The 16,912-nt window shown below is 38.0% G+C and overlaps 1 protein-coding gene across 1 annotated transcript in view; it reads left to right on the top strand.

The window, feature by feature from the left end:
- The window catches only part of KDM3B (lysine demethylase 3B), a 57,140-nt gene that overhangs the window by 14,680 nt on the left and 25,548 nt on the right, over positions 1-16,912 (top strand). Inside the window, exons 2-7 of the mRNA XM_084884659.1 lie at positions 844-1,011; positions 3,541-3,654; positions 4,897-5,002; positions 8,652-8,776; positions 10,282-10,356; positions 13,268-13,867. Of these exons, the coding sequence (XP_084740785.1) occupies positions 844-1,011; positions 3,541-3,654; positions 4,897-5,002; positions 8,652-8,776; positions 10,282-10,356; positions 13,268-13,867 (1,188 nt within the window). The remainder of the gene's footprint in view (positions 1-843; positions 1,012-3,540; positions 3,655-4,896; positions 5,003-8,651; positions 8,777-10,281; positions 10,357-13,267; positions 13,868-16,912) is intronic.

Here is a 16,912-nt window from a genome sequence, read left to right as displayed (position 1 = left end):
CATAATTAATTTAATATCTGGGATAACTTTTCAGCAATGCACTTCATTTGCATGTGAGAAAAATTAAACCTTGCTTGACTACTGAGCAATGAATTGTTCCATACTTTTTAAATATAAGTATCCTGATTTGTATATAGTTGAACTAATTTTTATGTTGACTGGATGGCAACATACGTATATATATCAACAAAAGCTGCTTTGAACTCAGTAGCAATTGTAATGGCTTTGAATTTTATTCATTACATAATCATGTTTAAAAAATAATAATACATACATGTACAGACATCTAGAGTTCAGTCTGCAGGAAATGCTTTGTGTCCTTAATACTTATGATCTTCCTGGTAATTCCATGGTTCCCAGTTGGGAGTCACTGTTGTGGGGATTCTGACATTGTCCTCCACCCAGAACTAGGAGGGCAAACCCCTTCCCGTGTTTATCCTTTTGAATTTTGCATCATGTGCATATGTCACCTGTTCAAAAGTTAATTAAGTTCATGGTTGCTGAAACCAGTTTGGCTCAGTGGATAGAGCGTCGGCCTCTGGACTGAAAGGTCCCGGGTTCGATTCCGGTCAAGGGCATGTACATTGGTTTTGGGCACATCCCCAGCGGGCAGTGTGCAGGAGGCAGCTGATTGGTGTTTCTCTATTATTGATGTTTCTAACTCTCTATCCCTCTCCCTTTACTTTCTATGAAAAATCAATAAAATATATATTTTTTTAAAGTAAAAAAAAATAAAAACAAGTTAGTAGAATTTTTCTTAGTCAGTGTTCAAAATGGGGTTTATATTTGTTTATATGTAATAATGTGGGATTTTTCCAAACTGCTCTTTATCTCTTTTTGCAGATCTTTGTAGAATTTGATGGCTGTAACTGGAAGCAGCACTCCTGGGTTAAAGTTCATGCTGAAGAAGTCATTGTTCTTCTGCTGGAAGGCTCCCTGGTATGGGCACCCCGGAAGGACCCTGTCCTTGTCCAGGGCACTCGGGTCTCAATCACGCACTGGCCGGCCCTGGTGAGTTACTTTGTTGGCTAGAAATATATTTGGACTTTATTCTTACACTATGAACTATGGTTGAACTCTTTAGAATTCCCCACACTCCAAGCTTTGTTCTTAACACACTTTTATTCTGAAGTTAGCAAAGCAGAAATTGGGAGAGGCCTTTTCTCTTGTTCTCTGGAAGTTTGTATATTACATAATATTTTATGGTTTTTGTTTCTCAATTTTTTACCTCTTGTTTTTTCTCCTATGAAACAATGTTTGTAATCCTTAAAGTATACTCTTTCCATAGAAACTTCCCTCCCAGCTTTGTTGAGATGTAATTGACATTTAACATTGTAAGTGTTCTACATGATTTGATATATATTTTGAAAAGATTACCACAATGTTAGTTAATATGTTCTCATGTTGTTACTTTTGTGTGTGTGGTAAGAATTTTAAGATTTATTCTCTTTGAAACTCTAAAGTATACAATACAGTATTGTTATTTATAGTTACTATGCTTATATTAGATTCCCAGAACTGACTCATCCTATAACTGAAGTTTGTATCTTTTGATCTTCCACTCCACCCCACCCCAGTTCTGGCAACCACCAGTCTACTTTCTGTATCTGTGAGTTCAGTTTTTTTAAAAGATTTTGCATAAGTGAGATCATACAGTACAGGCAGTCACGGGTTATGTCGGAGATCCTTTCCTACGTAACTCGATTTTCGCTGTAAGTCGGAACCAACCTACATAAGCACCTACGTCAACTCAACATGGAACACATACACAGCAGTAATGAAGTGAAACAGTAAAATAATTTTAAAAGAAAGATAATAATTCCTGACCTTTACTTGTGGTAAATAAATAATAAAAAACATAAAGCACAGCCGAAACCAGTTTGGCTCAGTGGTAGAGCATCGGTTTGTGGACTGAAAGGTATCGGGTTCGATTCCAGTCAGGGGCATGTACGTTAGTTGCGGGCACATCCCCAGTAGGGGGTGTGCAAGAGGCAGCTGGTTGATGTTTCTCTCTCCCTTCCTCTCTGTAAAAAATTAATAAAATATATTAAAAACAAAAAAACAAAACATAAAGCACATATATACATATGTTGAAATGGTGGAGTTTTTTTCTTTTTTTTATAAATACTGTAAATGGGAGATGGCGACGTAACCATGAAACAACGTAAGTCAAGTCCAGCGTAACCTGAGGATTGCCTGTATTTGTCTTTCTCTCTCTGGTTTATTTAATTTAGCCTAATGCCCTCGGGTTTCATCCATGTTGTTGCAAATGGCAGGATTTTCTACTATTTTTTTTAAAATATATTTTATTGATTTTTTACAGAGAGTAAGGGAGAGAGATAGTTAGAAACATCAATGAGAGAGTGATCGATCAGCTGCCTCTTGCACGCCCCCTTCTGGGGATGTGCCCACAACCAAGGTACATGCCCTTGACCGGAATCGAACCCGGGAGGGACCCTTGAGTCCACAGGCTGACGCTCTATCCATTGAGCCAAACCGGTTTTGGCGATTTTCTACTATTTTATGTATAATATTACTTTGTATAAACACAAACACCACATTTTATTTATCCATTCATCCAACACTAGACACTTATGTTGTTTCCATGTCTTGGCTGTTGTAAATAATGCTGATATGAACATCGAGGTACAAAAATCTATTTGAGATAGTGATCTACTTTCCTTCCGATATTTACCCAGAAGAGGGATTGCTGATCATATGGTAGTTCTACTTAAAAAATTAAAAATATATATTGGTAGTTTCTTTTTTTAAATAAATAAATGTTTTTATTGATTTTTAGAGAGAGAGGAAGGGAGAGGGATAGAGAGATAGAAACATTAATGAGGAAGAACATAATCTATCTACTGCCTCCTACACATCCCTCCTGGGGATCTAGCTGGCAACCCCGGGCATGTGCCCTGACTGGGATTCATTTTGTCTTTGGCTGGAATTGAACCTGGGACCCTTCAGTCCACAAGCCATCTCTCTATCCACTGAGCCAAACCAGCTAGGGCCAATTGAACTTTTAGAAGAAGCTCAAACAGTTATGGGTTCCTTGGTGACTTTGTAGGCTATTTATTTATGAAACAGTAATATGAATTTGCTCATGTATATTTATACCAGTAATTATTTAAGAAATCTCACAAAGATTTCAGGAGTTCTAGAGATTATAACGGTGTAACTCTTTATTCTGGGAATTTAATGTTAAACTAGCCTTCTTGAAGCCAGGCTTTAAGATTAGTCAGATCCCTGGAGAAAATGAGGAATTTCTCATTCTTCTTTTCCTTTTTTGCTATAAAGAGTATCAAGCTGACTTTCTGCTCCAGTTTGCTTCCTAGACTGGGGTTCCATAGAACATGATAATTGGAGGGCCAGATACTGGGTTAGGAATGTTTCCAAGGACTTACGCTCTAGCTTATCTGTATTTACTGCTGTGAAAGATTTATTAATAATGGATATTTTCTCTAAAGTTAGAGATTTGGTTCAATTATTATTTTCTTTCCTAAGTTCTAATAAATTTCTTGTCATTGTACTTCACAGACTTTCACTCCCTTAGTAGATAAACTCGGTTTGGGCTCTGTGGTTCCAGTTGAATACCTTCTGGATGGAGAGCTTCGTTTCCTGTCAGATACTAATGGGTTGCATCTGTTCCAGGTACTTAACACTTGCTCTAGTCCTAAGCTTATTTATTTCTCTCCTTGTTAATTTCTTCATTGGTTATAAATATGGTATTTCCGTTTTTTCTTTTAGCATTGAAATAAAATACTTCCTCTCAATAATTCCCTGTGCCTTTTAGTGTTTTTCTGCTCCCTTAAAAAGTACATTTGGTAACTTGAAGCTTCTTTCTTCTACACAACTCCGCTCTACACTTAAATCACTTAACACTTAAGACCACAATTCTCCTGGCTTTCTCCGAAGAGGCAGCTTCCCAGAAGTGTCTACACTTGTCGTGTCAGTGGCGTGGAAGCTGGTTCTGAGCAGCAGTAAATGTTGAAGAGCTTAGGTCTATCTTTAGTTACAAAGAAAAGGGATAGTTAGTCGTTTAAACAAACTAGCATCTGAGCGAGAGTTTCAGAATTTATGGATGCTAATATTTATTTCTCATTAGTAAGGGGTACTGTCTGAAGATTATAAATTAGGAGGCCTTATAATGACTAGCATAAACTGATGAACTAAAATAGATCCAGGGACACAGAAGTATTATACAGACTGTCGAGCCTGAGAGGGTGGGGTAGGGGGTGGGGGAAAGAGATCAACCAAAGGACTTGTTTGCATGCATATAAGCATAACCAGAGGACACAGACAGAAGAGGGGTAGAGACATATGTAATACTTTCAACAGTTACGAATTTACATTAAAAAATAAAAATTAGGAGGCTTAGAAGAATTTTGCTGTCTTATTGAGGCAGCTAAGAGAAGTCTTTTCTAAACTATATTTTGTGATATATTAATAATGATTTCTTTGTTGATATGTTCTTTTTTCCCCTCATTAAGGCTTCACTCTCTTATCAGCCTTGCTTTTTCCATCTTTTAATATTTTTGCTTATATGGGTAGGTTCTTGGTAAATGTTGGACAAATATCAAAATAAGGAAAAAGATTTATATGCAATAAAATGTTTTGTGGTCATATGAGTATGAGAAATACTGACATACAGATTCTTTTCCTATATGCCTTCTTAGAGCTTTTAATATACTGTTATATGTAGAAAGATATATAATATTTCCGAACTTAATTGATCTTAGCATCCTTATTTTTTATAGAGATTTCATGAGACTAGGGTTCTGTAGAATATTCTTTGATAAGTCATACCCTCATGGGTATTATGATTTTTCTCATCTGGTTAGTTATTGCTATTTATTTTAATATTCAATTGTTTTCTTCTCTTATCTTTACCAGATGGGAACAGAGAGCCAAAACCAGATTCTTTTGGAGCATGCTGCACTGAGAGAAACAGTTAACGCTTTGATCAGTGACCAGAAGCTACAAGAGATATTTAGCCGAGGTAAGAACAGGTAGCCTTCTGTTCCTGAACTCTGAATCAAGTGTATGGTCACTGGCCAGGGCTGTAATGCATAGTCTTGTTGTTATGTGAGTTTTGTTGTTTCTTCATTTCCTTTGTATGTGTTTTTTAAATATGTTTTTATAAGTTTAAGAGAGAGAGAGTGTGAAACTTCATTGATGAGAGAGAATCAACCATGTTCTGCATGTCCCCTGCAGGGGATGAAGTCCACAATCCTGGCATGTGTCTAACCAGATCTAACTGTGACCTCCTGGTTCATAGGTCAACAATTGAGCCACACTGGCCAGGCTTTCTCCATTTCTTAAATATTATTATTAAGGATTAATCTTGTAGTAGACACAGTGTTAAGGTAGTGAGGATATAACCATGACCTAGAGAATATCTTTGCTCTTCTTGAGCTTACTGTCTGTAAGGATCTCAAGGATTAAAGACCGTTGATACCAACAAATAACAACTTAGAGTGCAAGATATATTCATAAAGGAAGATGTCCACACACTCATTTCCATTTGTTATAGATGGCAGGAATGGCATGATGTGTCAGATCAGCAAGGTCAGACCAAACCTGGGTTCAGCAATCTCGGTAGTTGGGTTCTAGCTAGGAAAGAATTCAGAATAAAGACCAAAACTGTAAGAGAACACTTATTTTGTAAATCACAGAAGTAAAAAGTAATTCCTAGAAGAGATGGTTTTAGAAAATAAGTTATAGAGATAAAGGAAAGGCCCTTGGAGCTTGGAGTGAAGTAGCTAATGGTAAGATGCCTTGAGCAGGGTTGGGGTGGGAGAAGGGAAAGGCAAGGGTGTTCCCCCCCAGAAGGGAGTCCAAAGGGCTTTTAGGGTAGAGATTTTAGGGGAGATCTCAGGAAAAGATCTTAATAGAATATTAAGCAGTTTTCCAGGCACTGCTTGGAAACCCTGTCCTTTAGGGTTCTGGTCTACACTGATTGGCCAACACCAGGGCAAGGAGTCCTTATTCAGTGCAGTGGGGCCTGGTGTTAGCAGTGGCTAGTTTTGTTGCTTATCTGGACCTGGAGCTAAAATATAACTGAGGCATAGATGTTATCTCTAGGGAGGAAAGAGAAGGAGTCACCACGTGACCAGCGGTGTGCATGGGGAGGAAAAGTCACCCTGGGGGTGAGGTCCTACCCTATAGTTGATTGTCTATTGCTAGACACTTGTGGCTTTTCTCCCTTATGACCTTCTATACCTGCCCATCATCCTTGCTCTGCTGTTGAAACTACCTGCAACGCATTAACAGCATGTTATTTTTAAAAATCAGGGGTTGTGGGCTCGAACCCAGTGTGGGGCACACAGGTTGCGGGTGGAGAGGATGTGGCCAATCAGTAATTCTCTCTCAACATTGATGTTTTTATCTCTCTCCTTTTCTCCCTTCCCCACTGAAATCCTATATAATAAAACCCTAATATGCAAATCGACTGAACAGTGGAACAACTGGTCACTATGACTCAGGAGCTGCCCCCTGGTGGTCAGTGAACTCCCACAGGGGGAGCACTGCTCAGCCAGAAGCTGGGCTCTAGGCTGACAGCACAGTGACAGTGGCGGGAGCCTCCCTCATCTCCACAGCAGTGCTAAGAATGTCCCAACTGCCGGCTTAGGCCTAGGCCTACATTCGGACATCCCCTAAGGGCTCCTGGACTGTGACGGTGCAGTCCGGGCTGAGGGCCCTCCCCCTCCCAGGACAACGAATCTGGTGCACCAGGCCTCTAGTTAATAATCCTATCTAATAAGAGTAATATGCAAATTGATTCACTCCAACACACAAGATGGCTGTCCCCATGTGGTCAAAGATGGCTGCCCCCGTGGCCACCATAAGATGGCCAGCAGAGGAGGGCAGTTGTGGGTGATCAGGCCAGAGGGGTGGGGCAGTTGGGAGGGACTAGACCTGCAAGGGAAGGTAGGTAGGGGGACCAGGTTGGCAGGGGAGGGCAGTTAGGGATAACCAGGCCAACAGAGGAGGGCAGTTTAGGGACACTTGGGCTGGTAGGGGAGTAGTTAGGCGTCGATCAGGCTGGCAGGCAGAAGCAGTTAGGTAAATCAGACAAGCAGGCAGGTGAGCCATTGGAGGCCAGCAGTCCTGGATTATGAGAGGGATGTCTGACCTGACCCTTTAGGCCTGATTCCACCAGGATTGGGCCTAACCGGGTAGTAGGACATCCCTTGAGGAGTCCTAGATTGGAGAGAGTGCAGGCTGGGCTGAGGGAAATACCCCTCCCTGTGCACAAATTTTGTGTACCGGGCCTCTGGTGTTTAATAATCAAGGAAAGGTATGTGGAAGAAAGAATGTATGGAAAAATTGATAGCAGAGAAGAAAATCAAATGAATAGAATAAGAGATGGAGGTGTATATGAGAATGTATAGAAAAATTAAGGAAGCTTAATTATAGCTCAAAGATCATTTAAAATAAGTAGTGATTTAACTATATAGTCTCAAATGTATAAGATATGCAAGAGAGAGAAACAGTTCTTTTTTGCAGGCCAGCAGGGTAATATTACCAGCTGATAAAGTAATATGTTTGAAACTGTGTTCCTAGAAGACAGGTGCTATATTTATTCAGACTATTATTAGGGTAGAGGTTGGTGACCTCATAAATTGAAAACTCTACCTACAGTTATTGAAAACCAGATAGCAGAGTATAAATGGTTATATATCATTCATGTGGTCACTTAACAAAAATAGTACATTCAACTTATTTGCCTCCAACTTTTTTTTATGTGTCAGATCTGAATATATTTTCTTTTTTAAAAATATATTTTATTGATTTTTTACAGAGAGGAAGGGGGAGGGATAGAGAGTTTAGAAACATCAATGAGAGAGAAACATTGATCCGTTTCTTCCTGCACTCCCCGCCTGGGGATGTGCCCACAACCAAGGTACATGCCCTTGACTGAAATCTAGCCTGGGACCCTTCAGTCTACAGGCCGTCGCTCTATCCACTGAGCAAAACCAATCTGAATACATTTTCATACTACCTATAGTTTTTTATTTATAAGTTTCCTTTCTCTTCCTTATATTTTAGAATGGGGAGATTGAGATAAGGTGAAATCAGAGACCTGGGGGATTCTAAGAAATTTTCTAAATAAACTAAATTTATAAAGGTCACTGGGAAAACTTTTATTTTTGTTTGTTTGTTTGTTTGTTTTTGAATATCCTCACCCGAGGATATATTTTTTTTAATAATAAAAAACTTTTATTTTTGTTTGTTTGTTTGTTTTTGTTAATCCTCACCCGAGGATATTTTCCCATTGATTTTTGGAAGAGAGAAGGAAAAGACAGAGAGAAACATTGATATGAGAGAAGCACATCAATTAGTTGCCTCCTACTGCACCAACCAGGGGAGGAACCTGTAACCCAAGTATGTGCCCTTAACCAGAACTGAGCCCGGGACCCTTTATTCTGCAGGCCGGTGCTCTATCCAGTGAGCCAAACGGGCTAGGGCTATGTTTTATTTTTAAATTGATGAGTATGGTAAGTCTGAGATTGCTCATTCAACTCCATACAAGAAGACTAACAGTGCCATATATCTGCACCAAATAGTTTTCCTTCTGCTTTTAAAAACAATTATGAAAGATAGCATAGCCAAAAATATTTTATACTGACTCATCTCTCCATTAGGTCTCTACAGTGTTCAAGGTCACAGGGTCAAAGTATATCAGCCCGAAAGGGAACAAAGTTGGCTTTATGGTATTGTACACCATCAAGATTCCATTACTCGTCTTATGGATGTGTCTATAACTGAGGTAAGGCTTTGTGTTATGTGTTATTTCATCTTACAGGTGAAGCAAAAGGGAGCATCCTGAGGAAGAAGACTTGGGTTCCATATGTGGCTCTATTGCTTAATGACTGACCTTGAGAAGAAAAGCTGTTCAACTTTCTTAAACGTTGTTCTCAACCCCTTCCTTCCACATTGATCTCATAGCACTGTTGGGAAGTGAGATAATGAATTTGAAAATGCTTTGAAATCTGTAAAACAATATACAAATGTGAAATGCTATTATAATTTTATCATAAAGGTTAGTAGTTAAAAATCTTATTAGCATTTGGTTTTATAATACTTACGCCACTCTCCCTTAGATATTGGAAAGTTGTTTCTAATGAAGGAAACAGAAAAGCATGGCATCTAGAGCAACCTGAAAAATTGTGTCAGAAAAACATTAGATGAGTGTTTTGAAGCAAACAGATTTGTATTTACATACCTTTGAATTGGTTTCAGACTTGGTCTTGGCAGTCACATGTAATATAAGCATAATTATTTTATTTATATTTTTGAGTTTTTAAAAAATTATTAAATTTTCATTTTAGAATTTTAAGCAATATTCATATATAAAATAGATATGAAAAGCCATTTCCTCCCCTAGGCAAATATCACTACCCACAATAGTAACCACCATTAACTGTTTGGTATATATAATATTATATATTCTTCTATAATTTACTTTTGTGTATTTAATTGTAAATTAACATCTTTCTGTGCAAATATATAGAAATCTGCCTTGTTCTTTTAGAATAGATACATATTATTCAACTGGATGGATGTTATTATGACTAACTTAATCTAAAAATAATGGACATTTAAATCATTGCCAGTATTTTCAATAATACATGTAATGCCACATGAATATCCTTGAATATATATCAATGTACACTGTTTCACATTATTTATTGGGATAAATTCCCAGCTGTGGAATTGCTAGGTCAAAGTATATGCACATTAAATCTGACAATGTCAAATTGGCCCTTTCCAAAAGCTTTTATTCTTTAATAGTAGAGTAGTACTTTGAATGATAATTGGTTCTGAAGGTTTTTGGTTTCTGTAATGTACAGCATATGAAGGTTTTAGAGATGCAGAATTTGAAATTAACATCCCTGAAAGAGACCCAAATTCTTAAAGCTTATCATAGTCCTGACTTTGTTTCAGTTGCTATCTAGTAGTAAGATAATAAAATCCCTGCTCTGGTAGAGTTTTTATTCTACCCTGTTTCCCCGAAAATAAGATAGTGTCTTATATTAATTTTTTCTCTCAAAGTTGCGCTAGGTCTTATTTTCAGGGGATTTCTTATCTTTCCATGCACTGGGTCTTATTTTTGGAGGATGTCTTATTTTCAGGGAAACATGGTACTATGGGAATAGAAATGCAAAGATAATTACATAGATTAGAAAAATAAATAATTGTGTCCTTGGTGGACAATGTATTAAATCTTTTTCCCGCTTTTTCATATTATCTGTTATCCTGCTCCTACTATAGACTGGTGAGATCAAGTCTGTAGATCCCAGACTGATTCATGTGATGCTGACAGATAATTCAACGTCTCAGAACGAGGTACAGTAATGGACTGAGTCTCTGAGTAGACTCATGACCTTGCATTATGTTATTATGTAGATTTCTTATATGTGTATTATCTATGAATACCCTTTGGACTTCAGCTCTGGCCATTGTACATTTCTTTTTCTTTTTCTTTTTCTTTTCTTTTTTTTTTTCATGGTCTTGTCTAGTTAAGAAAGAATAATCTCAAGAAAAGACCTAATCTGAGCAAACTCTTAATCATGGCTATGTTGCCCAGCCGTTTTGAACTCCGTAGCCTAACTATTTCTTCTTCTATTCTTCCAGGACAGGTATATTTGAAAGATACAGTGGACAGTTAGAACTATAATAAGCAGCAGTTCTATTCATGACCTACCCAATAATAAGAAATGGAAGAGAAGTTACATTCTCTTTCTTTCCATTAGGTGGTATTGAGCTCCAAAAGAGTCTGATTTTCCTTATCCCAAGAAGGTCAAATAAAACAGGTATCTAGTTCAGTGCTCAGCACACAGTGGATTACTCTATAATTACTATGAACTAGACCAACTCTTGGTTCATTCAAAATTATCATAGTCCAAAAAAATATACATTGTAAATCAGTGCCTGAACCAATCAAGGAATTCTGTATGATTTTCCTTCAGTAGAACATTGACTAGGATGGCCATCTGTCCCCATATTCCTCATCGTCTCTTAGCACTCCTGTAATATTGCTGTTTTGGCCACTCATGCTAAGTATAGTTCTTTCTCATCTTTATTCAGTCATTTTTTAAATATATTTTATTGATTTTTTACAGAGAGGAAGGAAGAGAGAGAGAGAGAGAGAGAGAGAGAGAGAGAGAGAGAGATAGAAACATCGATGAGAGAGAAACATCAATCAGCTGCCTTCTGCACACCCTCCACTGGGGATGTGCCCACAACCAAGGTACATGCCCTTGACGGGAGTTGAATCTGGGACCCTTCAGTCCGCAAACCAACGCTCTATCCACTGAGCCAAACCCATTTAGGCTATTCAGTCATTTTTTACTTCATAAAACAAGATGAGGGTAGAAAAAGAAAAATCAGGGTTAAATTTAATAACTCTTTACTACATATAATATTGCCACAAATAGGATAAGTCTCTTTGTTTACATGGTTGAAAACACATTACTTTTATGGTATTTTGGGCCCCTTTTTTATTCCCTTCCTTATTTCATTTATTCGATTATTATGTGCCAGGTACTGTTCAGTTGGCTAGAAATGTAGCTGGAGAGTACTGGTTTCATGTGAGTAGCAGCTCACTATAAGTAGGACATACATAAAATTGTTGCTCAGGGATACTGCTGTGAGCCTAGATGAATCAGAGGTAAGATTGATCTGTGGTTTTCGGCAATAGATGTTGATTCTGTTCAGCTTTGCCATGATGTGACTATCTTCTTAGCTAGCAAAGAATAATTATTATTGACAGTTCTGCCACATTTTACAGTAATCGTCCTTAGAGATCCATCTCATCTCTTGAGTGAGTGAGCAAGAAAGGAGAAAGGTCGCTGATCATACTTCTGTAGTCTACAACAATGAAAACTGGGTGGTGATAGAGGTTGAAGAAGGGCTAAACAAGTCTTAAAAGGATCAATGAAAACGATTTCTAGAAAACAGAAACAGTTCTTAAATGAAAGATTTAGAAACTTAGATGAATATTACCAGAAGTATAGGTGAAACAGAAAGAAATCTTGGGTTTTGGTTAAAAATTTGGTTAAGAAATTAAAGAAGAGAAGATGGAATTGAAGGCAGGAAAGGGAAGGAAGGAGGGAGGGAGGGAGGGAGAGAGGGAAGGAAGGAAGGAAGATGGAGGGAGGGAAGGAGAAAGAAAAATAAAGAACTAAAACTGACTAAAGAAATATAAAATTTGAAAAAGTTACAACACCTATAATAATGATTCAAAAAAAATACAAATCTGCACAAAGAATATATAAATATTCAATGGCAATAAGTAGATTTATTGTTAGGTAATACTAGTAGCTAAAGAACTATGTTACTGGCTTATTGCCACCCTACCAAATGTTATCACTGAATTAAACTATCTCAAAGTTATCTGAATAAAGCTAAAATGAATACCTGCTTCTTGGTGGGATACCAATCTAAGAATGTTTCATATACTAGTCTTTGCTGCACAAAGATTGCTTGAAAGAATGTTAGCTGTGTCCCAAGCCCCCTTCCCTTTGTCCTTCTCAGAGAAGAAGATAGGAATTGCCCCTTCTAACCTCTATCTTTTAAGGTTATCCGGCCTCTCAAGTAAAGCACAAGTAAGAGTTCATGAGCTAGGCTGAAATTATTGAAAGACCTAAGAGATTTGACTGTTTGGTCTATGGGAGCATGCCTTTTTTCCTTTCCTCTGTCTAATGCTTTTAAATAAGATCTGGAGATTGCATCTTTTTAAAGTCTGTAAGAGTAATCCAAACCTGCCTCCGTTGGTCTCACTTTTCCTTTAGTCACAGACTCACAAATGTCTGTTTTCCTATTGTCACCAGTTTTTAGTGGCTTCTGGAGGAGGAGATTTTATATTTCAATATTTGAAATGCCAGTTTCTGTCAAACAAGGAATTAAATATGGAATAAAGCCGATTTTTTTTTTCATCAAGGGGCAAATGAGCTCCCAGGCTAGCTTTGGCAGTCTATTTTGTAAAAGAAACTCCACGGATTTTTAAAACCTTCCTTCATTTGAGGAAATACTGCATTTTATTTAAGAGAAGGTTTGCCGAGTGAGTTAATCTCTAGTGACCATTATCTTGTACGTGTGTGTGTGAACTGAGTCACAGGAAGATTGGAGCTTTTTGACACGGGCAATGTTTTAGAGCTGGCATTGGAACTTAGAGATGGGAAAGAGCTAATGATTTATGATTTTCACAAGATGGAAAGTCCCTTGTAATAAATTTTCTTTGAATTTTGTTTTGTAGGGGGGTACGTTAAAAGCAGTAAAGTCTTCCAAAGGCAAGAAGAAGAGAGAGAGCATAGAGGGGAAAGATGGCCGGAGGAGAAAAAGTGCTTCGGACTCTGGGTGTGACTCTGCATCAAAGAAATTAAAAGGAGACAGGGGTGAAGTAGACAGTAATGGGAGTGATGGAGGTGAGGCGAGCCGAGGGCCCTGGAAAGGAGGGAATGCCAGTGGAGAGCCAGGGCTGGATCAAAGAACCAAGCCACCACCGACTACATTTGTCCCCCAGATTAACCGAAACATTCGCTTTGCCACTTACACCAAAGAAAATGGCAGGACTCTGGTGGTGCAGGACGAGCCTGTCGGCGGGGACACGACTGCATCTTTCACTCCGTATCCTCCGGCCACAGGGCAGACACCTTTGGCCCCAGAGGCGGGGGGAGCTGAGAGCAAAGAGGCAGGAAAAACACTGGAACAAGCTGGTCAGGGCCTGGTGGCTTCAGCAGCTGTGGTCACTACCGCCAGCTCTACCCCAACCACGGTGAGGATCTCAGACACTGGCCTTGCAGCAGGGACTGGGCCGGAGAAACAGAAAGGCAGCTGGTCGCAGATCCCAGGAGAGGTGAGTTGTTTCAGGGGCAGATTTGCAAGATTTGGTTTCATTCTTTCACTCTTTCTTTCTTGGTAACACATTAAAAGGCATCTCAAATGCTAGCTGGAAGAAGTATATCTAAGATGTGCTTAAATTAAACACTGTGGGTGGACCTTTATTGCTCAATAGACAAATGTGTATATTTTAATAATTTTATTAGCTCTTAAAAGTCACCTGAACAACTAGGCTAATCAAAATTGATTATGTAACCCAATTTAATGATATATTATGATAGATTTTTTAATGCAATTATCTTTTTAGTTCACATAGTGGTTGAGCTGCCACCAGGCCTGTGAGAGGCAAGGTTAACAAATTACGGTGTTGGTAATAGTGGCACTATAATTAAGGCTATGTGGAAGCCACTGTTACCAACCCATGTTTTCAGTTTATCATTTTTTATATTTTCCCTTGAAGATGAGCTTCTTTCCCATGATTAGATATGGCCATAAAATTTTCTTTTCCTAACTTAATCTTTTACTTGATTTTTTATTATTTATTGATTTGAGAGAGAGAGAGAGAACATTGATTTGTTGTTCTCTTTGTTCGTTGGTTGATTCTTGCATGTGTGCTGACTGGAGATCAAACCCATAAACTTGGCATATCAGGATGATGCTCCAACCAACAGGGCCTGGCTTAATCTTTTAAAGTCTAACCTGGAAAATTTGATGGAATTAATCATAATATCCAGTTTACTTTTTCTTTTAAATCCTCACCCAAGGATATGTTTTTTCTTTCTTTTCTTTTTTTTTTTAATATATATTTTTTATTGATTTCAGAGAGGAAAGGAGACAAGGAGAGAGATAGAAACATTGATGATGAGAGAGAATCATTGATCGGTTGCCTCCTGCATGCCCCCTATTGGGGATTGAGCCTGCAACCCAGGCATGTGCCCTTGACTGGAATCGAACCCAGGACCTTTCAGTCCTCAGGCCGACATTCTATCCACTGAGCAAAACCAGCCAGGGCAAGGATATGTTTTTTCATTGATTCTAAAGAGAAGAAGGAGAGGGAGAGAAGGAGAAACATCCATGTGAGAGAGAAACATTGATCGGTTGCCTCCCTTACATGCCATCCCCAAACAGGGACCAAGCCTGAAATCCGGGTATATGCCCTGACTGACCATCAAATCTGAGACTCTGCTGCACAGATGACATTCCAACCACCTGAGCCACACTGGCCAGGGCTACTATTGTCTTACAAAATGGGACTTTTTAAAAATATAAATTAACATTAAGTTGGCTCCCAAATCAAATTTGAAGCAGTATAAAAAACAGTTCTCACAATCTTCGGACTCTTATTTTGGTCACCAAAGTATGATTTATGATGCTAGTCATAGTTTTTTCAAGCTGGAGTATGAAATACTAAGATACTAAATGATCTTTTTAAAGTATGTATAGAAAACTACTGTGTGCTAAGTACCATATATTATAAACAAAGAATTGAAATCCCTATTTGAAGGAGCTCACATCTTAAAATGGAATCATTTTAGGTATAACAATGCCAGATAAAGCATGGCAAACACATTTCATCTGATTTCTTCCTCTCAAAATGCAATTTGTTAATCCCTAGTGTGCAGGGATGAGGAAGGAGGTGAAATGTCCAGGCAGACTGTAAATGCAAATTTTACACTGTTCATGGTTTGTCCTCTATTAAATTGACCAGCATTCCCAAGAGAACTAGGTGAGAGTCTCTATGTGGATTTCTAGGTAGTACATCATCATATTGCTCAAATTAATTAAAATGAATTCCATGTCAAAGGCAGTGTGGACAAAAATGGGGAATTAAAAAATAGATCAAATTTTACATGGTACAAGAAGAGCTCCACAGAATGCCGTTATTCTTAGAAGAGTAGCAAAGCTTACTAGATGAAGTGTGGATTCTAAACAGGTTGGAGAAATTTCTGTGACTGCAGCAGTAATTTTGCTAAGGTGTCAGCCTAGGTATTCTCCTTGGGCTAGGATTTTAAAATACAGAAAGGGATGTTTCCATTATGATACTGAATCTAAAATAGGGACACAACCCTATCCAAAAAAATGTCTTGCCCTTAAAATTGAGTTGAAATCATCTTATCATCACTTTAGTATAAGAAAAGGATTTGGAATTTAATCACTTGAAGGAAAATAAGACCATCCACATTGTTCTTCATTCATGTGTGTATTTATTTTTAAAGGGTAACTTTAGTAGTGAAACCTGAGCTACCCATGCTGGTTCCTTGCAGTCATGCAGGTGTCAAGGATCCTGGCCAAATCCTGCTGGTGAAGCAACTGCAAGCGTCAGTGCTATGTCTGTCTATTCTTCTCTTTTTAGTTGATGGGGTTTAAGTCAACAGTTGTTGGTTTGTGGAAAAGAAAAGAAAACAGAATTATGAATCCTAAAATGCCCTGAAACTGTCTCTATAGCAAATGTCAAAGGAAGGCAAACCTACCTGGTTCTCTTGCCTCTGTGCTACCCTCAAGGAAAGTCCTAATGTAGACTCCTCTTGAATATTTAAAGAATACTTTAAGTAAATTGAAACACCATCTTTTTTCTTTTATTTTCTTTTCTCTCTCTTTCTCTCTCTCATATATATATATATATATATATATATATATATATATATATATATATTTGTGATAAAGTAACATAAAACAAAATTTACCATTTTAATAATTTGAAGTAAACAGTACTGTGGCATTTAGTGCTTCCACCATGCTGTGCACCCACAGCCACTGACTAATTCCAGAAATTTTCATTACCCCAAAAGGAAGCATCATATTTATTAAGCAGTCATGGAATAATTTATTTCCAGTGTTTTAAAGTGAATGTTTAGGGTTATCATCATCTACTACCTGTGATTTGTTAGTCAAGTGCTAGGATCTGGGTTTTATTCAATTAAAAAGTATTATGTAAGTGCTCATACCTACATATGGATATTTCTGTTAAGGTAAATGGATGTGTAATACATATGAAAGTGATCCTACTTTATGTACATGCATTCTTTATTGTCCAATTTGTTATGCTGAATGCTTTTGTTTA

Source organism: Pipistrellus hanaki (assembly GCF_964339955.1).
Source record: "Pipistrellus hanaki genome assembly, chromosome: 5".
Classification (NCBI taxonomy): domain Eukaryota; kingdom Metazoa; phylum Chordata; class Mammalia; order Chiroptera; family Vespertilionidae; genus Pipistrellus; species Pipistrellus hanaki.
The sequence above is the reverse complement of the archived record's forward strand: the minus strand, read 5'-3'. Positions and strand labels throughout refer to the sequence as shown.